The following is a 23,525-nucleotide window of genomic DNA, read 5'->3' on the forward strand; positions in this document are numbered from 1 at the left end:
TTTCAGACTAGTGTAACAATATGTCACCATTTCATTGCACACTTATCCTGTGAAACAATCACCTGTCTCTAACCCATAAAAAGTCAAAAAAGAGTAAAAAAGGAGTTGTGCTGACAATCATCTCAAGGATGTACAGCACTGATTAAATCTGTAAAAAAGGATGGACAAATATATCATTTAGATAAAGCAAGCCAATGAATACATCTCATCGAGGCCCCTGGGGGCCACTGTGTCCAGAGTCCGGATCCACTTTGCCTCTTTTTGAAGTAATATTCTCCCCCTGTCACCTCCACGTTTAAGTGGGGGGACATGATCAATTAGAACACATCGAATAGAGGGGAGCGAGTGTCCAAAGTTTACACAGTGTCTGGCAAGTGGAGTATCCGCTTTACCAGAAGTCAGGGCAGTGCGTATAGTGGATCTATGGTTGTTCATGCGGATCCGAAATGTTGTAGTACATTTCCCAACATAATGTAAGCCGCATGGGCAGATAATGCAGTACACCACAAATTCAGACAGGCAGGTTAACCTATGTCTAATTTCGTATCTCCTACCACTATGCGGATGGGAAAAATGAGAACCCGTTGGGTTGCTTCAGGTGTAGTGGATGCATTACATGCGGGTTTCTGTTAACGGGTTCTCATTTTTATACACATACACACATACATATATATTATATAAAAAAGAGATATTGCCGCACAACCCTCTTGGTTTCTGGGTGCAAGTAGTCAAAAAGGCACTGCCAAAGTAGCCAATATCATAGAAAAAATAAAAACTGACACAGCACTCCAAGTTATGGTATGTCTTTCTACAATATATATCTTTTTTTGCATAAAAAACTTGGAGTGCTGTGTCAGTTTTTATTTTTTTTATATATATATATATATATATATATATATATATATATATATATATATATATATATATATATATATATATATTTGGGAGTTTTACTTTGAAAGCAGCTAGTAAGTTGTATGTAAAACTTAGTCCCTTTGTAAAATGTATAATTAAGCAATTGAATTCTTAATGAATCAGATGAAAATTAAGCGTAGGACTGGCCAGATATGGGATGACTTTGACGTAGTTGGCCATCTTAAATATATTGCAATCCGTGTGTTGTTTAAAGGGTAAGGCATTTTTTAGTAGCAGTATGCACAAAATGTCTCTATCTTAAATATATTGAGAATGGGTTGAGTGCAGAGGACCTCTTGTAGTTGACTATATATATATATATATATATATATATATATATATATATATATATATATATATATATATATATATATATATATATATATATATATATATATATATATATATATATATATATTTCCAAGTCATCCATGGCCAGCATTCACCAACGGGTTAATCCTCCCAACGGGCCAACAGACAGTATCCTCCCCCAAGCAAAATAAAATCAGCAGCCCAACCCCTATTCACCGTCTTTTTTTTATCCTGTCGGCCTGATGGATGGTCGTGCCAGGCCCGGATTTGTGGAAAGGCCACCTAAGCCCGGGCCTAGGGTGGCAGGATTTTAGGAGGCGGCATGCTGCCCAACCAAATCCACATTGGTTCAAAGACACTGGGGATGCGCTGGAGATACAATAATTTTTTACATTTCCTGTGCGCCAATCCCCATAGCTCCAGTCCAGATGATGAAAATATGCGTCATTGGGTTTTGGCAGCGCTGGCTTCCTGTTTTGCTTGTGGCGTGGATGCCAGGGGGTAGCCTTTCTGTTAGAGTAGACAGTTGACGAGGATTGACCTTGACTTGGGTTCCTGTAGGTACGAAAGGAACGAGACGAAGACCCCCATTGTCTGTTAGGCAGTCTACGGTTAGCCTCAGGGCGGAACCTTCTCCCCTTAGGAAGAAATGCACTCTTCCCCCGTTACCTCAGTGATGATTTGTTTTAATTCTGGCCCGAACAAATGCTCCCCCGAGAATGGAAGAGCTATGAGTCTACCCTTCGAAGCATTGTCTCCTGACCAGTGACGTAGCCACAGAGCTCTGCGGGCAACAACCGTGTTAGCGGATGCCCGTGCTGATAAACGAATAATCTCCATGGCAGCTTCACTCATGAAATCTAGAGCTGTAGCAACACGTCCTAGTTCGGTCTGTAGTACGGTATCTTGTTCGTACTGCTTTAGAATCTCCTGAGTCCAAAACTTTGTCGTGCAAGCCAAGCCAGCTATTGCTGTAGCTGGTCTAAAGGTAGCCGCTACATTAACATAACTTCTTCTGAGATTATTCTCCATACGCTTATCCATGTGATCCTTGAATGCCGTGGCATCTTCTGTTGGAAGAGTTGTATATCTAGATAAGCGCAATATCGCAGAATCTACCTTGGGAGGTTTGTCCCACTTGATCCCAAATTCTTGAGAGACTGGAAACTTTGTGAAGAACTTCTTCCTTAGATTCATGTGTCTCTCTGGTGTACGCCATTCAGAATCAATGGTTTGATTAATGGACTTAAACGCTGGAAAGCAATTGGGTTTTTTAAATTGCATACCAAGGACTTTGTCAGCTTTGGAGACTGGCTCAGCTGTAGCCTTAATTTCTAGGGTTTGGAGCATATCCCTAAGAAGCCTGCGCCCCTGTTCAGAAGTAACATAGGATAGAAACTCATCCCCTGAACTAGAAACTGAATCACCACTTGGAAAATCTGGAGACTGCTGACCCCCTGGTAATTCACCTGAGGAAAGCTCTGAATCCGATGTGGAAGGTGACCTTGCTCTTCTTCTCGGGTTAGATTGGTGTTCAGCAAAACCAACTTTCGGATTTGATTAGCTGGTTTAAAGCAACTGTTCAGAAGAACAGTTGCTTTAAACCAGCTAATCAAATCCGAAAGTTGGTTTTGCTGTAAATTAATTTGGGATGTACCTGGCCGGGCTTCCGCCATATCGGGCTGCAGTAGGCCAGGATCAGTGGGTAAATCCAACCCTTGTACCTGCACTGCAGACTGTGCAGCAGGATTAACTTCTGCCATGTGACCAAGAAGTAAAGCACCAGGGCTTGTAGTGGGTGGAGAGCGATCCTGCTCAGTCTTCTTAGGTTTCTTAAGCTTAGCTCTAGATTTCCTAGGCCTAGGTTCATTGGAAGGCATATCTTGAATCAGATCAATGAGAGCCTGGGGAACTGACATACTGCCCAGCAGAAATAAACCAAAAAAAAAAAAAAAAAACTTTTTTTCTTTTAAATAGGCTTCCTGAGTCCAGACAACCCTCTGTGACTCCTTGCTAGCCTGAGTGCATTTCCTCCTGACAGAGAACAAACAAACACAGTATCCCCTGGCACAAACATAGCTTTCCAGCAGCGAGTTTGTGCGGCGCTCTTTAATGATGTCACCAGAAGCGCGGGCGAAAACACGCGACCGCGCAGCAGCGCGAACACCCGACCGCGCGAAAACTATGGCAACTTGCGCCGCGTGAAAACGCTGAGCGCGCCATTAACCATGCTCCTACCTGCAACCAGGGACTGGAGCCTCGGCATATCAGCCTCTGACACATCAGGGTGGAACAGCCGAAATCCTCTTCGTGCCCTAAGGGCTTAGCTACCTAAGCCATCTGTTTGCTGCAGTCAAAGTAAGTATTCCCCACTTGGCAGTTTTGGCAAGGAGGGGGAAACCCTGCTCAGGTCCCTGGGGAGCAGTGTAACACACTCCCCAGTAGTAGTAACCTTACTACACTAAAACACTGGGGGTAACCCCCTAGTCCTAACCTCCTGCAATCAGGACAAATAAAAAACTAGAGTGGGAAGAGAGAGCCCCAGAGTTATAGGGGAAGGAGGAGTTTCAGTTTATTATTTGTCCTGCTTCCAGAGAGGATCAGAGTTAACCCCAGACGTCTGCACTGACAGAAGAGCCAATCTGGGAAAGTTGATTTTATTGGAGTAAGAGACCTGAGATATATAAATCTGGCACTTGTGTTGTATGTTTTTCACTTCCTGAAGACGGCCCGAGTTGGTGTTTTCCTGAAACATTGAAATAAAATCTTCCCCTTTTTTCACTATTTCCAGACCTTGGAGTGCGGTTTTATTTTTTGATTAGATAGCTGTGTTATAACCAGCACCCAGGCAGTTGCCTGTATTGCGAGTGCACCACTATAGACTTTAGTGTTTTAGTTACTCCCTAATGGAATTGTCTCTGCAACAGAATCTCAGAGGAAACCATGTTATCATTGCTATTCCCTAAATGCTCACCTACACAAATGCTAGAGATGAGTCCGGTATTATTAGTTATTACAAGTTCCAAAAGAGAGTTATTCCCAGTAGGTTCTTGAATGATCTAGAATAAAAAGTTGTCATTCAGCATATTTAGAAACCTACTAGATTTTTCTGTTTTAGCAACCCCATTACCCCTGTCAATGTTTGGATAATTGAAGTCACCCATAGCAACAACTGGACCCAGGCGTGAAGCCGCTTGTATCTGCAAGAGTAGCTTGGCTTCATACACGTCACTTATACAAGGTGGTTTATAGCATACACCAATGATAATTCTCTTCACCTTTTGCCCAGTCAAAATCTCTACCCAGATGGATTCCACTCTCTCGCCAGTGCCAGCAATGGTTATTTCTTTGGTGCATGGCTTTAATTCAGGCTTTACATACAAACACCTTTTTAAACCCTCTGTCCCTCCTAAAAAGGGTGTAACCAATTAAATTCACAGTCCAGTCATGTTTCATCCCACCAGGTCTCAGTAATACCAATTATATCTACAGTAGGTCTCCCATTTTACCTGAAAAACTCATTTGCCAGCATACTGCGGAGTTTACTACTTTTACTTTTTAAATTTGCATTACTTAGTGGAGAATTATATGTTAAGTTAGTATTAGTCTGGTAAACCTCCTTAGCTGGTAAACTGTATGCCCAGCTCACTCCTCCCCCCATAAACCCTAACTAATCCCACTGCCCATTCTACCCCAGCTTCCAGATAAAGAATTCTCACCCACCCCTTTGCCTAGTTTAAACACTCCTCCAACCTCTTAGCCATTCTTTCCCCTAGCACAGTGGAACCCCTTCCATTGAGGTGCAAACCATCACGACTGTATAGGCTGTACCCCAAGGAAAAATCAGCCCAGTGCTCTAGGAACCAAAACCTTTCCTTCCTTCCTAGACCAAGACTTGAGCCACGCATTTAGCTCCCGCTGTCTTCCTAAATTTGCACGTGGCACGGGCAAAATTTCAGAAAAAATTACATTGGAAGACCTTCCCTTGATCTTAGAGACTAGATCCCTGAAACAAAGAAAATTGGGTCATGCCCAGCCCCATCCAATAATTTGTCTACCCGATCAACCACATGCAGAACCCTGGCACCAGTTAGCAGTCCAAAATATATATCCCAACACCAATTCTGAGATTCTAAATTGATATAAATAATTTCTGTCTGCTTGATCCTCTATATCATTAAAAGTTACAGCGGTTTAAAATCCGCTCACCGTTGGTGTTAATTGGCCCGGGTGCGTCTGCCCCGAGCCCTGCGTTTATTACACAATCCTTCCCACGTTCCTTCCAACAGTTGTTTGTATTCATAGATAAATATACATAAGGATCAGCTTACCCTCTCCCACGGAGTGACCCAGGTGCTGCCGCCCCGAGTCTGTCGCTAAGGGAGACGTTTTCACCTATTCACATCCAAGTCGTTGCAGCGCACTCCAAAGTCAAAAGGATCGCTCAGATAGTTGGTTAAAAATTCATCCTTTATTGGTTACATCAGTTTAAAAGAAGAAATGCTAACACATGGTCTGACGCGTTTCGTAACTATGTACTTCATCAGAGACCTCCTCTGATGAAGTACATAGTTACGAAACGCGTCAGACCATGTGTTAGCATTTCTTCTTTTAAACTGATGTAACCAATAAAGGATGAATTTTTAACCAACAACCTATCTGAGCGATCCTTTTGACTTTGGAGTGCGCTGCAACGACTTGGATGTGAATAGAACCCTGGCACCAGGCAGACGGCAAACGGTTTGGTTGTAGCGATCCGGATTACAGATTACCCTATCCACTTTCCTAATAATTAAATCCCCTACAACCACAATCTGTTTAGGCATGACTCTGCTCTCCTCTCCACCACTACTAGAGAAACTGGTCTCCCGGCTGTTAGAGAGATCAGCCCTATCTATAATTGCCAATCCAGAGTTCACACTCCCATTTTTTTCACACAATCTGGCAAATTAGATTTTCTGTCACCCAGCTAGCTGCCTAAACATCCTGCTGCTGTTCTGTTCCCCCCCCCCCCAAGATATCTGACCCTGCTAGGTCCTGCTCAGTGAGCAAGAGACTCCTTTCAAGATTGAAACCACAGTTTTGCAATTTGTTGCTCTAGTGCTCTAACTCGAGCTTCCAAAGTGGCAATTTGCTCACAACCACCAGAGGTAAGCATTTTGGATCTCTTGTTCCAAATCTGCATACATATGGCAGACTGTGCACTGGGTCATACCTTCAATCTTGCTAGCACTCATTATACCAGTTATAGACCAAAAACAGGAAAAAAAATTAGGGTTTAGAAGAAACTTTTGACCTAGTTTGAACCTCCTTTTGTGAGGACTCACCCTGGTGGTCTAGTGGGCTGGCGGAGACTCCCTCCACGTTGATCCTCTCTCCTATGTTACTGGTTCTCTATGGCACGAACTTCTGGGTTTTAGTGCGTTGCAGTGGCGCAAAATTCAAATATTTAAAGGGGCTCTGTACACAAACTCATTGCCGTTGTTAGGTCTTCTACTGTCGGATTCCTGTTTTGACCCTTGCCTGCCTGACCATACTGAATTCTGCCAAATCTGACCTTTGCCTACCTGACTACTCTGAACTCTGATTATCCTGACCTGTGCCTTCATGACTATTCTGTTTCTACCGATATTGACCCTTGCCTGCCTATCCGTGAATGCTGCCTATACCGACCCTTGCCTGCCTGACGATCTGTGAATGCTGCCAGATTGACTTTGCTTGTATTTTGCCCACACCGACCCCAGCCTGTCCGACTACGCTTTTGTCTGCTCCTTGAAATGTACCTTCCGTCCAAAACCTTGCTAACGACCGTGCTTAGCTCCTCTCTTATTAAGACCTGGCGGCATCCAATTAGCTGAGGGCTCCTCCCAAAGTGAAAGGCGGCTGTTAAAGGCAGAAGACAGTTTGTAGCTCCACTTATAGATCTCCCACTTAAGAGCAAACACTCAAGAGCAGCTAAACACTAGAGCAAGCTCCACTGGTGTCCCAGCGGTTCTATTTGGCGCCCAAGAGTAAAAAAAAATATAAAAATGAAACCACAGTATTTAAATATAAAACCTTACCATAAAATAACCGTTAATAACAAATACGTATCCTTTTCAGTTGATTTGTTTGCTTTTTCCAGTCAGTAGCCTGTTTAAAGCAGACTTGATTTTGGATGGCGGATCGGCAAAGGCGACGCAGTCGGGATCATCATATATAATGGCCATAGCCTTGAAGACGGCCTCCAGAGAGAGAGAGAGCTGGATCAGCATAGACAAGCTGAATGCCTAATAATTGAGGCTCCCCTTGAAGTAGGGTGATCACAAAATTTACCCTGGATTACTCAGTGGGAAAAGAACAGGACAAAAAACCAAAATGGAAGGCAAAAACTTGCTCCAATCCCCAGAGAACTTTTCGAGAAAGGGGATTTGGGGTTCAAAAATAGAGCTACAAGAGGGAGAAGGTAATGGTCTGCTTGACAGGATTGTAGCTGAAGCAGGAGCAATTGTTTGTTGTCTAGCCTAGCCAAGAGTCCTTGGAGACACTGAACAATTTCATACTGCTTTGTCTCTTTTTCTTGGAGTTGCTGGAGAAGGCCAGCCAGACTTGCTGAAATGTGAGTATTATAATCACATGAATTGCTGAAATGTGTGTATTATAATAAAGTACCCCCAGTTGTGAAATATGAGGATATTAGAAGTTACCTCGGAGTTTCATGACCTGTGTAAAAACACTCGGCCTTCGGCCTCGTGTTTTTATATGGTCATAAAACTCCTTGGTAACTTATAATATCCTTATATTTTACAAGAGGGGGTACTTTATTCACTATATATATATATATATATATATATATATATATATATATATATATATATATATATATATATATATATATATATATATATATATATATATATATATATATATATATATATATATGTCATGTCCCAGCATAAGCTGTCATCATGCGGTTGTATTTCATTGCGCCTTTTGACTAACTCCCTCTGCTGGACACTTGCTGTAATTGCGCAAGGCCACTTCCTGTATTTGTTCTGCACCTCCACATGGCTTATGGCAGAACTGCATTTGGACTAATCAGGCTACCATACTCCCACACCATGTGACCTAGAACAGTGCCTTGTGGGAGCCAAGACTCCATTTTACAGACCATGCTGTGGAAGAAGCACGCACAGTTTCATCTCTCCTCATGGTAGCATCGCTGGTAAGCAAATAGTTGCACCAAATCACCGCCACAGCTGCCTGCACCCACAGAGACATTGCTGCATAGACTTTTCATGCCAGCTAGCATTTGGATGTTGCATTTATATGCATATATGTTTATATTGCACTGTTCATTGCAATCTATTTATCCTATTTTCTGTTATTTGTTACAGTTTCACCTATTCCCCTTTGCTATCCAGTAAAATCTACAGACTTCAGTTCACAATCTCTTTATTGGAGTGTGGGGAGGTTTAGCTGCATGTCTAACTACACACTGGCCCAGGGTAATACATGGGGTGGGACAGAACAATATATATATATATTTATATATTATGCTAGGACAATAAAGGGTTTTTTTTTGGGATAGTAGATATCATGAAAATATATGATGGTTCTCCTCTACAAAAAGCACCTTCAATAGAAATGCAACTTCAGTACTGTAGTAGCTGTGCTTGTAATACAGTTACAATCAAAATAGGTGCTTTTGAAAGCAATGAAGATTTTTGCATTTAACCAGAACCATCTAGCAAGAAAAGATATGTATTTTTCACTATATATCACACAAACCTATGAGAGAAGAAAGATGTATTTTAGAAGAAAGGGCCCACAATAAGGTGCTGCTGGACCCCATCCACAGTATCAACAAGCCTGCAATCCATTACCTGACACAGTGCAGCACATCTCTGGCCTCATTCAAGAAGACTCTTGCTGTGTGATAGAAGTTTTCCAGAAAAATATTATGAGCAATGTTCCCACCTATACAAGGAACATTACTACTATAGATGTGGTTTATGCTCTTAAAGGACCAGTAACATCAAAAATGTTTGTTAAAAAATTTGTTAGTATACAACGAAAAATAAACACCAAGACAAATTAAACTTTTAAATAGCAAAGCCTTTATTAAGAAATAACTTACAGATACTCCACTTCCTGTCCTCTTCAGAAAAGGCGACCATCCATACTGCAGTGTTCGATTTCTCCTCCCTGGCAATTCTACTGACAGCAGCGTGTTGGCTGGTGGAGCAGGGTTTGTGCTGGCTGTACGGATCCCTCTGGGGAAGGCTTCTCTCGGCTTTCGTTGGTCTCTTGGCTGCTACCCAGAAGTGTCTCTCCTTGGAATGCCGCTTGCACACTTTGCAAAAGAAAACTGAGCGCACAGCACCTTGCCACACAAAGCTCCCCATGGGAGCGTTTGTACGGGAGTTTCCAGCCTGACTGACAACTACGCGATTCTCCCGTGCATCACTCATCGCCTCTTCCGCAGCACAAACCCTGCTCCACCAGCCAACACGCTGCTGTCAGTAGAATTGCCAGGGAGGAGAAATCGAACACTGCAGTATGGATGGTCGCCTTTTCGCCGTTTCTGAAGAGGACAGGAAGTGGAGTATCTGTATGTTATTTCTTAATAAAAGCTTTGCTATTTAAAAGTTTAATTTGTCTTGGTGTTTATTTTTCGTTGTATACTAACGAATTTTTTATCAAATATTTCTGATGTTACTGGTCCTTTAAGCAATAGGATTGTTGATGCTACACCACCAGTTATATTTCCGCCCAAGATATTCCTGAGACACCTTATATGTGATCATACCATTGTCACTTTCAGCCCTAGCACTCTGACTTACCCTGCTGAGCTTCCATCATTACATGTCACTGATTTGTTATGCAGAATATGCAGTTTCATCTCATCATCTAGTCGCTGTGCAGAGCAGGGGTACAGGGATTGTGCAAGGCTCTTGATCTGAGCCATGAAATTGTCCATATTTCCCTCAACTGCAGTGAAGTCCAGTGGAAAGCTCTCATCACCCCCTTCGCTCCTCTCCCGGCCACTGGGTACTATCTGCTGGCCGCGTCTCCTCCAGGTCTTTCTTCCACTGACAGTATTTGTGCTGAGGAGGAGCAGTAGGGTTACACATAGGGCCCCAGCCATGCCAGGCACTGAGCACCACCCTGAAAAGAAACAAACTGTCAATTATGCAATTTACTCGGATGCAAAAAGGTTTGCAATGAATACAAGTCTCAGACTAATGGGTCAAACAAGGGAGCAAACCAGTAACTGCAGTTGTGCAGAATAACTTCAAACCCCCAAAGCAAGCAAGCAAGTTCCAACTGCATAGTTTTAAATGGTGGGAAAAGTAATTCATAATAGCCATATTTTTGACACAGACCCCAGCAGTCTCTCATTCAAACCACACCCGGATTGCTAAGGTTATTTGGACCCTAGCAACCAGACAGCTGCCAAAAATCCAAACTCGAGAGCCGCTGAACAGAAAACAAAATAATTCACTCTAAGTTTTAGTACAAAGTTGTTCCAGGGACTGAATGCTATATTGGAGTCAGAAAGGATTTACCATGAGGCACTCCTGTTATGCATCTTCACTATATTTTACAAAGCCCTTTTATATCCACAATCTAGATTTGACTATGAAGATTTTTATTCATCCAGGCCATGGTATATCAAATATAAGTTATTATAAAACAACTGTACTCGCTGAGTAATTATTGAAGACGTTTCACTACTCAAACGAGCAACTTCTTCAGTTCAACTGACTGGAGTTCAACTGACTGGTGTGGGAAGTTCTCTGCATATAGATTCTTCCACTAGTCCACAACGGCACATTGTAACTCTTCAGAGAGGTGACATGAAATTCATAGAGGAATAGTAGTCTTCAATAATTACTCAGCAAGTCCAGTTGTTTTATAATTACTTATATTAGATACACAATCTAGATTGACACTACAGAATCTAAAAGGACCCAATTCTCGACAGAACAAAATACATTAAAGGAAAACTATACCGCCAAAATGAATACTTGAGCAACAGATAGTTTATATCAAATTAAGTGGCATATTAAAGAATCTTATCAAACTGGAATATATATTTAAGTAAATATTGCACTTTTGTAGCTCTTGCCTTGAACCACCGTTTTGTGATGGTCTGTGTACTGCCTCAGAGATCACCTGACCAGAAATACTACAACTCTAACAGGAAGAATTGTGGAAGCAAAAGACAGAACTCTGTTAATTGGCTCATGTGATGTAACAAGTATAGTTTGTTTGTTATGTTTGTGTGCACCGTGAATCTTACGATCCCAGGGGGCTGCCCTTATTTTATAAATGGCAGTTTTCTATTTATGATTACCCAATAGCTTATTTAAATGAAGCAGGGTTTTACATATGAGCTATTTTATGCAATATCTTTTTATAGAGACCTACATTGTTCAGGGTCTCGTTTTCCTTTAAATGGACAGTGTCGTGGGCTAATGCTAGTTATCCTATATTTCCAGTAAAACCTTATTTCACGTGTGCGATTTAGTGCCATGTGTTACAGGACAAATAGGGTTAAAACTATCCTTTTACTTGGATAAAAATATTATTATAGTCCTTTAAGGCACTGGTGCCATTCTGTCTGCTGAACTGAACACCTTTCAATATGGGAGATTTATCCACTACTGTGTTTCCTGTCCATACCCAATGTACTTCTTCCCATCTACAGCCCAGAAAGATTATCAGACAAAGGGATGCGATAACATCTCTCTGGGGTGTGGAAAGTCAATAGATAAGTTAGAGAGTATTTTCCAAGGAGTATTTAAGACACTGAAGCAGAGGAAACAACTGGCAGAATGAGGTATTAAGCCTATCTAGATTTCAATCCCCCTTAAAGGAGAGGGACTAACTTTTACAAATGAAGGGAGGCTCGTAAACCAACATCCCTCCCATTATAGCCCTTGGGACTGTCATGGAACCATCAGCCCCAATGGATCTGTGAAATCTTGAGGCACAATAACATCAAGAACTGCAGTATACCAGCTTGTCTGTGGCTTGGCTACACATGGACTAACTGTGGGACACTCTAGGTAAATCCTGCCAGTTGGCGGCGCCATGTTATAAATTTATGTATCAAAATGGCACCAACATCTTGTGCTTATTGCTGATTTAAATTACTAGAAAATCCTATCCCTGACCTTTAGGTTCTCTTGCCTGATAAATATAGAATGTTTTGGTTTATGGGTCAAGAAGGCCTATTACATCCAGTTCATCTAAGTTTTAGTTGCTACTAATTGTTGTCCAAGTCCAAAGTACAGGATAAAATCTATTTATTTGTCTGTGTGTGTGAAAATGCAAATAATCTCTTGTTTTAAAAATAAAGTACACTCTACTAAGAATAGATCCACCCCCAGACATAGGGTGGAGCGTTGGGTGTGCAGGAGACTTTGACAGTTGGTTAAATTACCCATGTGGTCAGTTCCCAGATACTATGGGTGTGGGGGTAGCGTTGGGTTGCTGGTTGGGTGGTGTGAGCTGTGGCTGAGATAGGAGTGCCCAGTTTAGAAATTTGGCCCTGGATGAGGACATATTGTGCCCAAACAACATTCTTTTAATGCATATTTGCTGGGAGCCAAGACATTTCCTACAGATTTAAACAAAAAAGTGAATTCTATCTTATCTATGAACCCTATTGGTGCAGTTAACCAGGCAGTCAGGAATCAATAAAAAATGGTCAGCTCATCTTTTTATTTAAATTAATATATGCAGAGAAAGGGTGTTCTGGGCAAAACATAATCTGTGCTTCCTACTTTAGATCATCTATATAATGCCAAAAAAATTAAAAATCAATCTAACTAGATGTCGTGCGTTCTATTAAATGTAGTTGTAAACTGTAAGAGAGGCATACATGAAGCTTCAAATGGTCAAATATTTGCTGGTCAACTATTTAGGGAGTAGTCATCTGAAAAAGATATGGTTCACTCTTCGCGTATGTGTAAAAGATAAACACGAAGAGTGAACCATATTTTTTTCAGTTAACCAGCAAATTTTTTGACCATTTCAAGCTATAACCAAGTGGGTTGGTTATATTCAGGTCATACTATCAAGACATCTAGCTGGTATCCAGATTTACAGGAAATGTGTAGTCCTTTAGCCAGAGGAAAAAAATAAGGGGGTTTCCAAATAAGTTTTCAGTTCAGGGGCACTGCCATAAGTTTGGCTAGGGAATAAACGTATGGCATTCAGTGGGTCATACATGAACAGTAGAGCATTATCCATGAATGCCAGATATTTAAGGTGGAAAGTAGGAAATCTGTCTCGCTTTGCATTTAGTCTTGTTTATTTTCATACAAAATTCAGATTTACATTTTTTATTTAAGCCAGATACAGAACAGGTGTTGGGAAACCTTTTAGACAGTAGATTAATTAAATAGGTACCCTTAAAATGTCAAGAAAAAGAACACTGCTTGCTTGAGAAAGTTAACTGAAATGATCTGGTTAATTTTGGTTGAAGATCAATTTACACCACTGTTAGGCCTGTTTATTTGAAACACTGGAAAGTATAAGTGGAGAAAAGTCTCCAATTGTTTTGTGTGGGTCAGTGAGGCATACGTTTTGAGCGACTATTATAAAATGAATTTGTGGAACTGGAAGCAGCAAAACACTCACCCCACTGCTTTACTCTCAGGTCTGGCTAAACACCCAGAATAAATATTTTTAAATCACACTTTATAAAGGGCAAAGCCCACATATTGCCACCTTACCCATGAGCACAAAAAACCTATACTACCCCATACCGACAAAACAGACTAAGCTCACATGCAACATTTGGCTGATAGTGGGGACCGGCTGTGTGATGAGAGCACAATTCATCTAGCCCTAGCCTAAATGAATACTATTATGTCAAAAACCTTGCGGCCTGCTTGGAATGGCTCTTGTAAAGAAAAACTTACTGTGTTGCACAATACCCACAGCTTACTATGTTTATATTATGCCATTGCATGGCCCATAGAAAAATGAACGGCATTCACACAAGATAGGATAGATTAATTTACATGTCTTCAGATATAGAAATTCTTTGCATTAATTATTCAAAACAAGTTTATGAGACTAATGGCAAATCAAGGCCTTTATATAGTGACCTATAGCTACAGATATCAATGAGAGGTCCACAGTACCAATACAGCTCAAGACCTTGTTTGTCCTTGATGTTGCGGACTGGCATTGCTTGCTAAAGCAAATTTTATATTCTACAAGGACTCCAAGGTTCTTTTCCATTATGGATTTGCCTAGTGCAGTCCCATTTAGGGTATACGTGGCTTGCATATTTTTACATCCCAGGTGCATGACTTTATGTTTATCAAAATTTAATCTCATCTGCCATTAAGATGCCCAGATTGCCAGTTTGTCAAGATCCTGCTGCAAGGATGTTGCATCCCCACTAAGAACCTTACTCCAAGTAGAGAATGTACTATTAACAACCACTATCTATACCCGATCCTGTAGCCAGTTTCCTATCCATGTGCAAATGACCTCATTAAGCCCCAGAGCCCTTAATTAAGAAAGCAGTCATTTTTGGGGCACTGTATCAAACACTTTGGCAAAATCAAATTTACCTGACATAACCTATCCTTCATAAAGCATGCTGATTGTTGCTCATAATGCCATTCACTAGGACAACATTTTGAATGTGACATACAGTATACATATACATATATATATACACACACATATATATATATATATATATATATATATATACACATACACGCACACACACACACATATACTCCTTTCTGAATCATCTAGATTCACCCATTAGATTAACTCTGCCACATGACACACAACAGATCCACTATTTGGGTGTGACTATCTTCAAAAAGGGAGATAGATTGGGCACAACATTGTATAAGAAACCCACAGAAATAGCTTGATTCATGCACCCACCCCCTTTCCTCCACATATATCTCGGGGTTCCCTACTCGCAGTTCCTGAGAGTGATCAGAAATAACTCAGAAAGGACTACAGCTGAACTGCAACTCTCAGGGGCAGATTTATCGAAGGTCGAGGTGAAGTTTCGAATTGAAAAATTTCTTGCTATTTTTTGTGTACTTCGATTCGTATTTGAAAAAAACTTTTTTTGAAGTACTATCTCTTTAAAAGTTCGACTTCGAAGTGCTGTTTTAGACTATGGGGGACCTCCTAGAACCTGTATGGAGGCAATTGGGGGAGTTTGGGAGATCGAAGGTCGAAGTTAAAAAAAAACTTTGAACTGATGTACAATTGTACGATTCGAAGTACGTAGTAGTCTGAATTTGGCCCACTTTGACCCCAAAAAACTTTGACCTCCATTCGGTTGGTCTTTATGAATTCGAAGTTTTTTTTAACTTCGACCTTCGACGTTGATAAATCTGCTCCTCAATGTTGGCAGAAAATTTAAACCAATGACTCAAGAGATGCTACTGACCTCCGAAAAACAAAAAACTGCACCTGATTCAATTTTCTCCACAGGCTGGAGTGTCATGAGTGTGGAAGTGAAAAAGGCACTTCTTAATCGATGGGAGATCATTAATACCGATTGTAACTTACCCTTTACAGGACAAAAACCGTTGGTAGCGTTTAGAAGAGGCCAGAATCTGAGCAACCTACTAGTGATAAAGGGCCTTACAGAACCCCTTAAGAAGGGGACTACTTGCCTCACAGACCCTTGAAAGAGGGATGCTATAAATGTGCTAATTGTTTTGCCTGTGGCGGGATGCAACAAGGTGCCTACTTTTAACACCATAGGACAAGCTCTACATCGATTATAGGGTAACCTGCACAATCAATCACGAAGTCTATATGGCGTGGTGTCCTTGTGCCCTCTACTATGTAGGCAAAGCTGCCACGACGTACAGGGAAAGAATGAATAACCATAGGAGTGCCATAAGGAGTGCTCTAGCCTCAGGAAAGGCAGACCAATCTGTAGCAAGACATTGGCTACAATTGAGACACTTTACCCCAGTTCCGCCATATGATTGATCACTTACCGGTACCCTGCAGAGGGGGTAACAGGGACCTGTTGTTGGTACAAAGGGAGTCTAGGTGGATCCACAAATTGGACACTTTAGCACCTAAAGGACTTAAAGGGGTTGTTCACCTTTGTAACAAATTGACAAATTTAACAGTTCACATGAATAGAACAAACTTTTCCATAGAAATAGTTAACAGAAAAAGTACAGTTCAAGAGATATTCACCTCAGAAGTGTCCCTGTACTAATCCTTCAGTTCCACACAGACCCTGTGCTGGGAGGGGGTCGCTGACCCCCAAAAACACTACAGTGTTCACTTCCTCTTCCTTATATGACATCACACATTGTACTGGCAGCTAACTTAACTCCTATTCTCTATGTCTGCTGTCAATCTGCCACTGCTTCCTGTGCTGGGCTGCATTCAGGTACTGAAGAGAAACTGTTACAAGTTTGTGAGAGGGAGGGGGAGTGTGGGCTGTGTGCAGCAGAGACTTCAACTGTGCAGATGGGGGGGGGGGACGAGGTGCTTGGGACCTGGAGTTTTATGGATAATGGATCTTTCCATAATTTGGATCTTCATACCTTAAGTCTACTAGAAAATCATGTAATCATTAAATAAACCCAATAGGCTGGTTTTGCTTTCAATAAGGATTAATTATATCTCAGTTGGGATCAAGTACAAGCGACTGTTTTATTATTACAGAGAAAAGGGAAATCATTTTTATAAATTTGAATTATTGGATTATAATGGATACTATGGGAGATGACATTTGTACTTTCCAGAAATATATTATTTGGGGGGGGGGTCCATGTATTATTTTGTGTATTTACCTCATAAATAATCATTATTCAGCAGCTGACGTGACTTCCAGGAATATTTGTATGAGCTTGAGGCTTTCCAAATGAGTTGAATTTTTGTGCATGAAGTGAAATATTTTTCTGGTATAGATCCCTATATCATGAAAAATAGAACTTTTTAATTTTTTGGTATTTAGAGCTCTAAATCTTGTTCCAGAAGTGGAACACTTAAAAAAGGTATCGTTTTCCTAGGTAAATTACCGCCCCCCCCCCGGGAGAGCACACAAAATGTTCAAAAAACCTACCTGCCCTCATCACTGCTCTGCCTGTTACTCAGGGTTGCCACCTCACCCTTTTAAAACCAAACACATATGAAATCCACAGCCTGCATGGCTAATTGACAATTCATTTAGATGCATGATACATGGCTGCACAGAAATCAGTTCAGTCTGCAGCATCTAAATGAGTTGATAATTAGCCATGCAGCCTGTGGATTTCATATGTGTTTGGTTTTAAAAGGGTGAGGTGGCAACCCTACTGTCCCTGCTAGATGTGTAAGTTACATACGTTTCTAAGCAAGTCAGTGGTGGTTTTGTTGCAATTTTGTAAATAACTGACATTATGCTTAATGCCAAAGGTATTAAAAGATAAAAATATAGAAACGCCAGTATTTATTCCCAGAAAAGTTTGCACCCCTTTGGCACTCCATTCAGTTTTAGTCTAGGCAGAAGGAGAGTGCCAGAATTGGGAGAACAATGTTGCTCCTTCCTTTTCTGCAGTATTTGTCTGCATGGCTGTGTGATTGTTTGTTACAAAGCAGGTTTGTTTATATGCTGCGTCTGTTAACCTCTGCCATTACAATTGAGTAATCAACCAATGATCATTCAAATTATGTGACTGGTTACAGTTCACAAGCACCCAATAAATTACTAGGAGGAGGGCAGTATCAACATCCAACAGGAAACAAGTAAGGGCAAAGCCTGGGCATGATGATGTCATCATATAGGAAGTTCTTGGTGTGTCAGGTTCAAAATAGGCCACTCCCAACACTTCAGAAAACTGGTCTGAGAGACAGGAGAAGGGCTGAGTTAATAGGTATAAAAATTAGCTTTTACAATGGCATTTTTTCTTTTTGTTATGGAAAATGGTTTTTCTAACACATTGAGAACATTGTTAGTGGTTTCATAAGATTTGTACATTGAAGGTGAACAACCCCTTTAATGAGACTCTCCCTATGTCCCCGTTGTCAACTTGTGGCAGCCACACTCCAATCCGGAATCTTTCAATCAAATCTGGGTGCAGGGTCCAACGTGTTGCATATAATCTTATTGAAAAGACCTGCACTCCATTTTTGTGCAAAAGTTCTTTTATTGTGTACATAAATCAGACGATTCGGCCACCATTGGGGCCTTTTTAAAGGATGCTTCTTGATTCATCCTTGAAAAAGGCCCAAATTGGGGCCAAAACGTAGGATTTATGTACACAATAAAAGAAATTTGAATTTTGCACAAAAATGGAGTGCGGGTCTTTTTCATGCGGCTCTTCATTCTGCTTGCTATGGCTCGGTCTTGCGGCTTTGCCTGTCACGTCGTCTATACAGCCCTCATAGCTGCTGGTGGCTTCTTGTGTGTCCGACCGTGGTACGCTAACGGCCAACTTACCGCGGTAGCACACTCAGGAAGCCGCAGCAGGTGTGAGGGCTGTATAGACGTCCACGGGAGTGACAGACAAGACCGAGCTTACCGCGGTCACACACTCAAGACAATAGAGGGAAGACCAGCATGGAGCTTCAGAAACAGAAGTCACATTAAACAAATGAGAACACAAGCATTTAATATGGCTATTCAGTGTTTAATTGATTTCAAGGTAGGCCTACACATACACACTGCACTTATGTTTGTTGTATTCTGTTGTTGTAGCAGTTAAATTAAAAAAAAAGGTTAAAACTTTTTAACAGTTTATAAGCTGTGTTATGTTTTGCGGCTCCAGACTATTTTTCTTTAGTGGAAGAGGGGGCAAAATGGCTCTTTTGATAGTAAAGGTTGCTGACCCCTGGTCTATAGGAACTATTGTACCCCTGGGGGAAAATAAGGATGGCTGAATAGGTAGAACGTCCCTTGGCAGATGTGCATGCCAGTGCGCTGCAATACCTAAGGAGTAGCAAGATCTTGGCCCCAAACAATATGTATACACACCGCAGGACCATGATGTAATGCTATTTTGAGAAGCGCAGACTGAACGTGGCATTGATACTTAATGCGAGGAGAGGCACTGCACTCCCAGGTTGATGCGGCGGCTACCAGGTTAAATACCGGTATGCACACGCATATAGAAGGGAGGGGAAGCTGGATGACTGCATATATCCACGCAGAACGATGCGGAAAAGGTATAAGCCACAAGAGTACATAGTACAAGGGAATGGAAAAGGGGTCCAGCTCTCTAGGCAACGGAGCCTCAGCGGACCAATTACGACCAGCGCAATAGCACGGTTACAGTTTGGGGCTGTGTACCGATTAAGAAGGGTAACACATCGATCTCCACTGGTGATGCCTCATGCTTAGAGGGCTACAATGGCATCGTGAGCGTATCCTTACTACTCCGGGGGTAAGTGTTTTTATGTGCACTTTCTGCTGACAATATTGGGGAAAGTGTCACGGTGTGTGTTTATACAGATGCACTAGCTATTTATCATTATGTTTAAGACAGGGCACGAACCACTAATAACGGAATCACTCACTTTTCCATGTGATATTATGCCCATCACCAATTTCTAATATTAGAGATATTGACCAAAAGTCAAGGAGTACATTGGTTTGTATACAGAGTTTTGTCACACTCCTGGGTGCCTGCAATGAAAAACTAGATGTTTGTGCGAGAAGAAGCGACACATGGCTTTGTATCCTGCAAAAAATGTATATCCTTTATTTAGACTCAATGTTTCGATCCGTTACTGGGATCTTCGTCAGGAGAATAAAAGACAAAATAGTCTTTTATTCTCCTGATGAAGATTCCAGTAACGGATCGAAACGTTGAGTCTAAATAAAGGATATTTTTTTTTGCATGATACAAAGCCCTGCAAGTGTCGCTACTTCTCACACAGAAAGGTGCACTCTGTTTCCTGTGTAAATGCCCGGGTGCCAGCAAACGTAATGGTATATCTGCAAGAATAGCGACACTCACGGGACTCTTCTGAAGCTTAACAAATGTGATACTTTATTGGAGACTCAACGTTTCGATCCCCCACAGGGATCTTCGTCAGGAGAATACAGAACAAACAACCATATTGCTTCTGCATCCGCCCCAGGAAAAAAAAAAAGGAGAGTGACTATCGATCCAACCTTGGCACCAGTTGTCGCAATCACACACTGAATATGTTCATCCCTGGGGCTCCAGTCACAGGTACTATGATCCCCAATTCTCTGGTATTAACTAAGCATAATCATCCCTATAACTCTGTTACCCACTGAGCACAGTCATGCCCAAGGACCTGAGAATCAGTGAGCCTTCAAGGGTTAGTTACTAAAATCAGAATTTATCTAATTTTTTAACTATTAAAACCGCAACCAACCTCCCATACCCGATTTTACCTTATCTGTTATCTGTTAAAAAAGCTCAATTCAATTGTTTTGGGTAAAAACTCGATAAAATAGAGCGAAACCCCAAATCGACATTTTAATGCTCTGGCACTCACAGGACAATTATTACTAATCCTCTTTCACTGCAAACCCATGGCACATTTCCCCTACATATAAATAGAGCATTCTTCCCTTGATGTAACAATCTGTTTATTAAAATCAGATAGCAATATACCAATATACTGTACCCTGACATTGTTTGTCTGTGTACACTATTACATCTTGTTCTTTGTATCTCTCTACTCTGCAAAGCTATTCAGCATACTATGGCACTGCGGGAGACAAAGACATTATAAATATAATAATAATTCCTGAAGTCTGTTTAATTAAGCAGGTTTAGCCCCAACAGGTTTTAAAGAAAGAATGGTCTTGCTGAAAGTCTTCATTAGGTAGACAAACTTTAAAAAAATGAATAGCACCCTCTCCCAATTTATAAAAAAAACCTGCAACTACATCACAAGTGATTATATATTTGGATAAAAGTATTGATCACCATTCCCTTTTGCAGTTAAGATATGGAATCAAAGTTTGTACCTAATTCTAAAAGTAACACATTCTGCAGAACAAATATATACACAAAACTTACAAGGTATACAGCAGCTTAATATAAAAAACATAATTCTGACAACTTCAAAAGGATCAACAGAGAAGTGCAAGATTTAGGTTGATATTAAGGGTTGAATTTAAATTTGAAAAACTTCAAAATTCTAATTCAAAAAGACCAACCGAAATTAAGTCAGTTTTTTTTTTGGCCGAATAGGTCCGTTTTCGATCGAATACTTTCATATTTGGTCGAATTCGAATCGAAGTGATAGCGAATTTGATTGAATTCGATTCAAACTTTTTCCCAAAAAAACTTTGATTTTTCACTCAAAGTCCACCAATTGATTCCAGATGGGTTCTAGGAGGTCCTCCATAGACTAAAACAGCAATTCGGCAGGTTTTAGAAGGCGAATGGTTGAAGTCGAATTTTTAAAGAGACAGTACATGATAAAGTTTGATATTACAATTTTTAAATTTTTTTTTTAAAATTCGAATCGAATTAGGACTATCGGATTTTTTGAATTCGAAAATTCAGCTCGACCTTTGATAAATCTGCCTCTAAGTACAACAAAAACAAAACTGGTGTTATTTTAAAAGTGATTTAAGACATTTTTCCCAAATATGCATTTGACTATTACTTCAAAGGAGAATAATCAAAAGCAGAAGTATTTGTTTGCACCCTACTAAAAACATTCTGTAAAAATCAACGGCAGCGTCTCTATTGATAACTCTGCTCAGAACAATGTTGCCAGTTACTTCAGGCTGAAGAGTGAAAATTTAGACCAGGAAACCGGTGCCCCCTAAATCCCCAGAGTACTACAAATTACCTTTAGGATTCTACTTGCTCCAATGGGTGCTGCAGTCTTTTCCACGCGTCTTGCGTTCAGTGTCACACCATCTTATGTGCCCAGTAACCGAATCAGAAGAGTCAGGTGCAAGGATTTCCACTAAGGCTAAGCACAAGGCGCGTAAAATGCTCGTACTGAAAACGGATTCCCCTGTGGAAGTTGGAATGCCGCGCACTGGCACCCCACTTAACTACAATTTGTGTAGAGTACAGGTCTGAGAGACAGATGGACCAGGCTGTGAAGCTCACAGCACAGTAAAGGATCTGAAGAAATTGCAAGGGAGGAGCGGGATTTTCATTTAACCGTTTCAGATCAACCGGACCTCCCCCCTGCAACAAGCTCAGATCTCAACATTCTCATTAAAAAGATACGTTTAAAGGCATCAACGTGAAGTCACTCGGAATTCCGCTTACAGATAAATGGCAAGAAATCTGAGAGGCGCTAGAAGTTTCAAGGAGCTGAAACTGTAGATTAGATCAGCGCGACCTACATCCGTCCCAAGAGCTGTAGGAATGAGATCAAGAGGAGGGCTCCAGAGGGAGGGCCATGCAATGAGAGACGCAAAGGAGATGATATTACTAATGAAGTTTGGGGCGGGAGGAGGAAGGGGGTTGGAAATCCTTACATATAAGATAGTTCTGTTCAACAGAGTAGAGTTGCAGGTAGTTGCATTGTGGAACCAGTGATAACAGTTAGAGAAGCCTCGTCCGCAGCATCACACTCCTTTGCATACTAAGATACAGAAGTGCACTACATAGAGAATGCACTCTAAAAAAACATTTAAATTACGTAAAAACAGCTTAATAGCAGGTAGACAAGGCACAGTATTTTTTGAGGTGATACAGCAGCATTTGTACTTGTTGGTCACCAGGGGCGCTCTGCCAATGAGGTGAGTTGAGACACTCGCCTCAGACGGCAGCGCCCCCCAGTAGTCGGGCGGCAGAAATGCCGCTCCTGGTAACTTTAAGAGTCGAATTTCCGGTCTTCTACCTGGAAATTCGGCTCATCTAGTGCAGAGAGGGCAATAGCGACGTGGACCCCCCGATCCCCGTCCGGCGATGAAAAGGTGATTGCCGTGGGGACTGGGGGGGTGGCAAAATGGGCAGGATCGCCCCTGTTGGTCACTCAATTAAAAATGGGTGGCACACCACTTCCCAACATTACAGGATTCTTACAGGATTTCTTACACATGAAGTCGGGGAATGGGATTCGGCTTACAGTAGGATTCAAGCCCCACACAGGGTATCAGATGATATGCAGCAGTACCTATCAAAATACTAAGAAGTGATCAATCAGCTAATCACCACTAATAGAGTGCGCAAGTTTGAGTCCACATGCCCTACCTAAATTGTGACCAGATGGGTCTATGCAGAACCGGCACTATAATACCAATACAGTAAGTGCTACGCTTTCTTTCTGGCTGCCACCAGAAGACTGGGGTGCCATGGGGAAGTACTTACGCTATGATTAAAACCTTGCTAAGGGTTTACCCATTG

General features: G+C 41.3%; 1 protein-coding gene across 3 annotated transcripts in view; it reads right to left on the minus strand.

The window, feature by feature from the left end:
- The window catches only part of notum.L (notum, palmitoleoyl-protein carboxylesterase L homeolog), a 127,378-nt gene extending 104,790 nt beyond the window's left edge, over positions 1 to 22,588 (minus strand). The window contains exons 1-2 of one of the 3 annotated variants that reach the window (XM_018234347.2): positions 22,009 to 22,587; positions 10,053 to 10,377 (exon numbers count right to left, since the gene is read on the minus strand). In XM_018234347.2, the coding sequence (XP_018089836.1) occupies positions 10,053 to 10,357 (305 nt within the window). In that variant the 5' untranslated portion in view covers positions 10,358 to 10,377; positions 22,009 to 22,587. Of the gene's footprint in view, positions 1 to 10,052; positions 10,378 to 22,008 lie in introns of all 3 variants that reach the window. The other 2 variants (XM_018234346.2, XM_018234345.2) reach the window with 2 other exon arrangements.
- Positions 22,589 to 23,525: the final 937 nt, after the last annotated feature.

The sequence above is a fragment of the Xenopus laevis genome, chromosome 9_10L (genome assembly GCF_017654675.1).
Source record: "Xenopus laevis strain J_2021 chromosome 9_10L, Xenopus_laevis_v10.1, whole genome shotgun sequence".
Lineage (NCBI taxonomy): Eukaryota > Metazoa > Chordata > Amphibia > Anura > Pipidae > Xenopus > Xenopus laevis.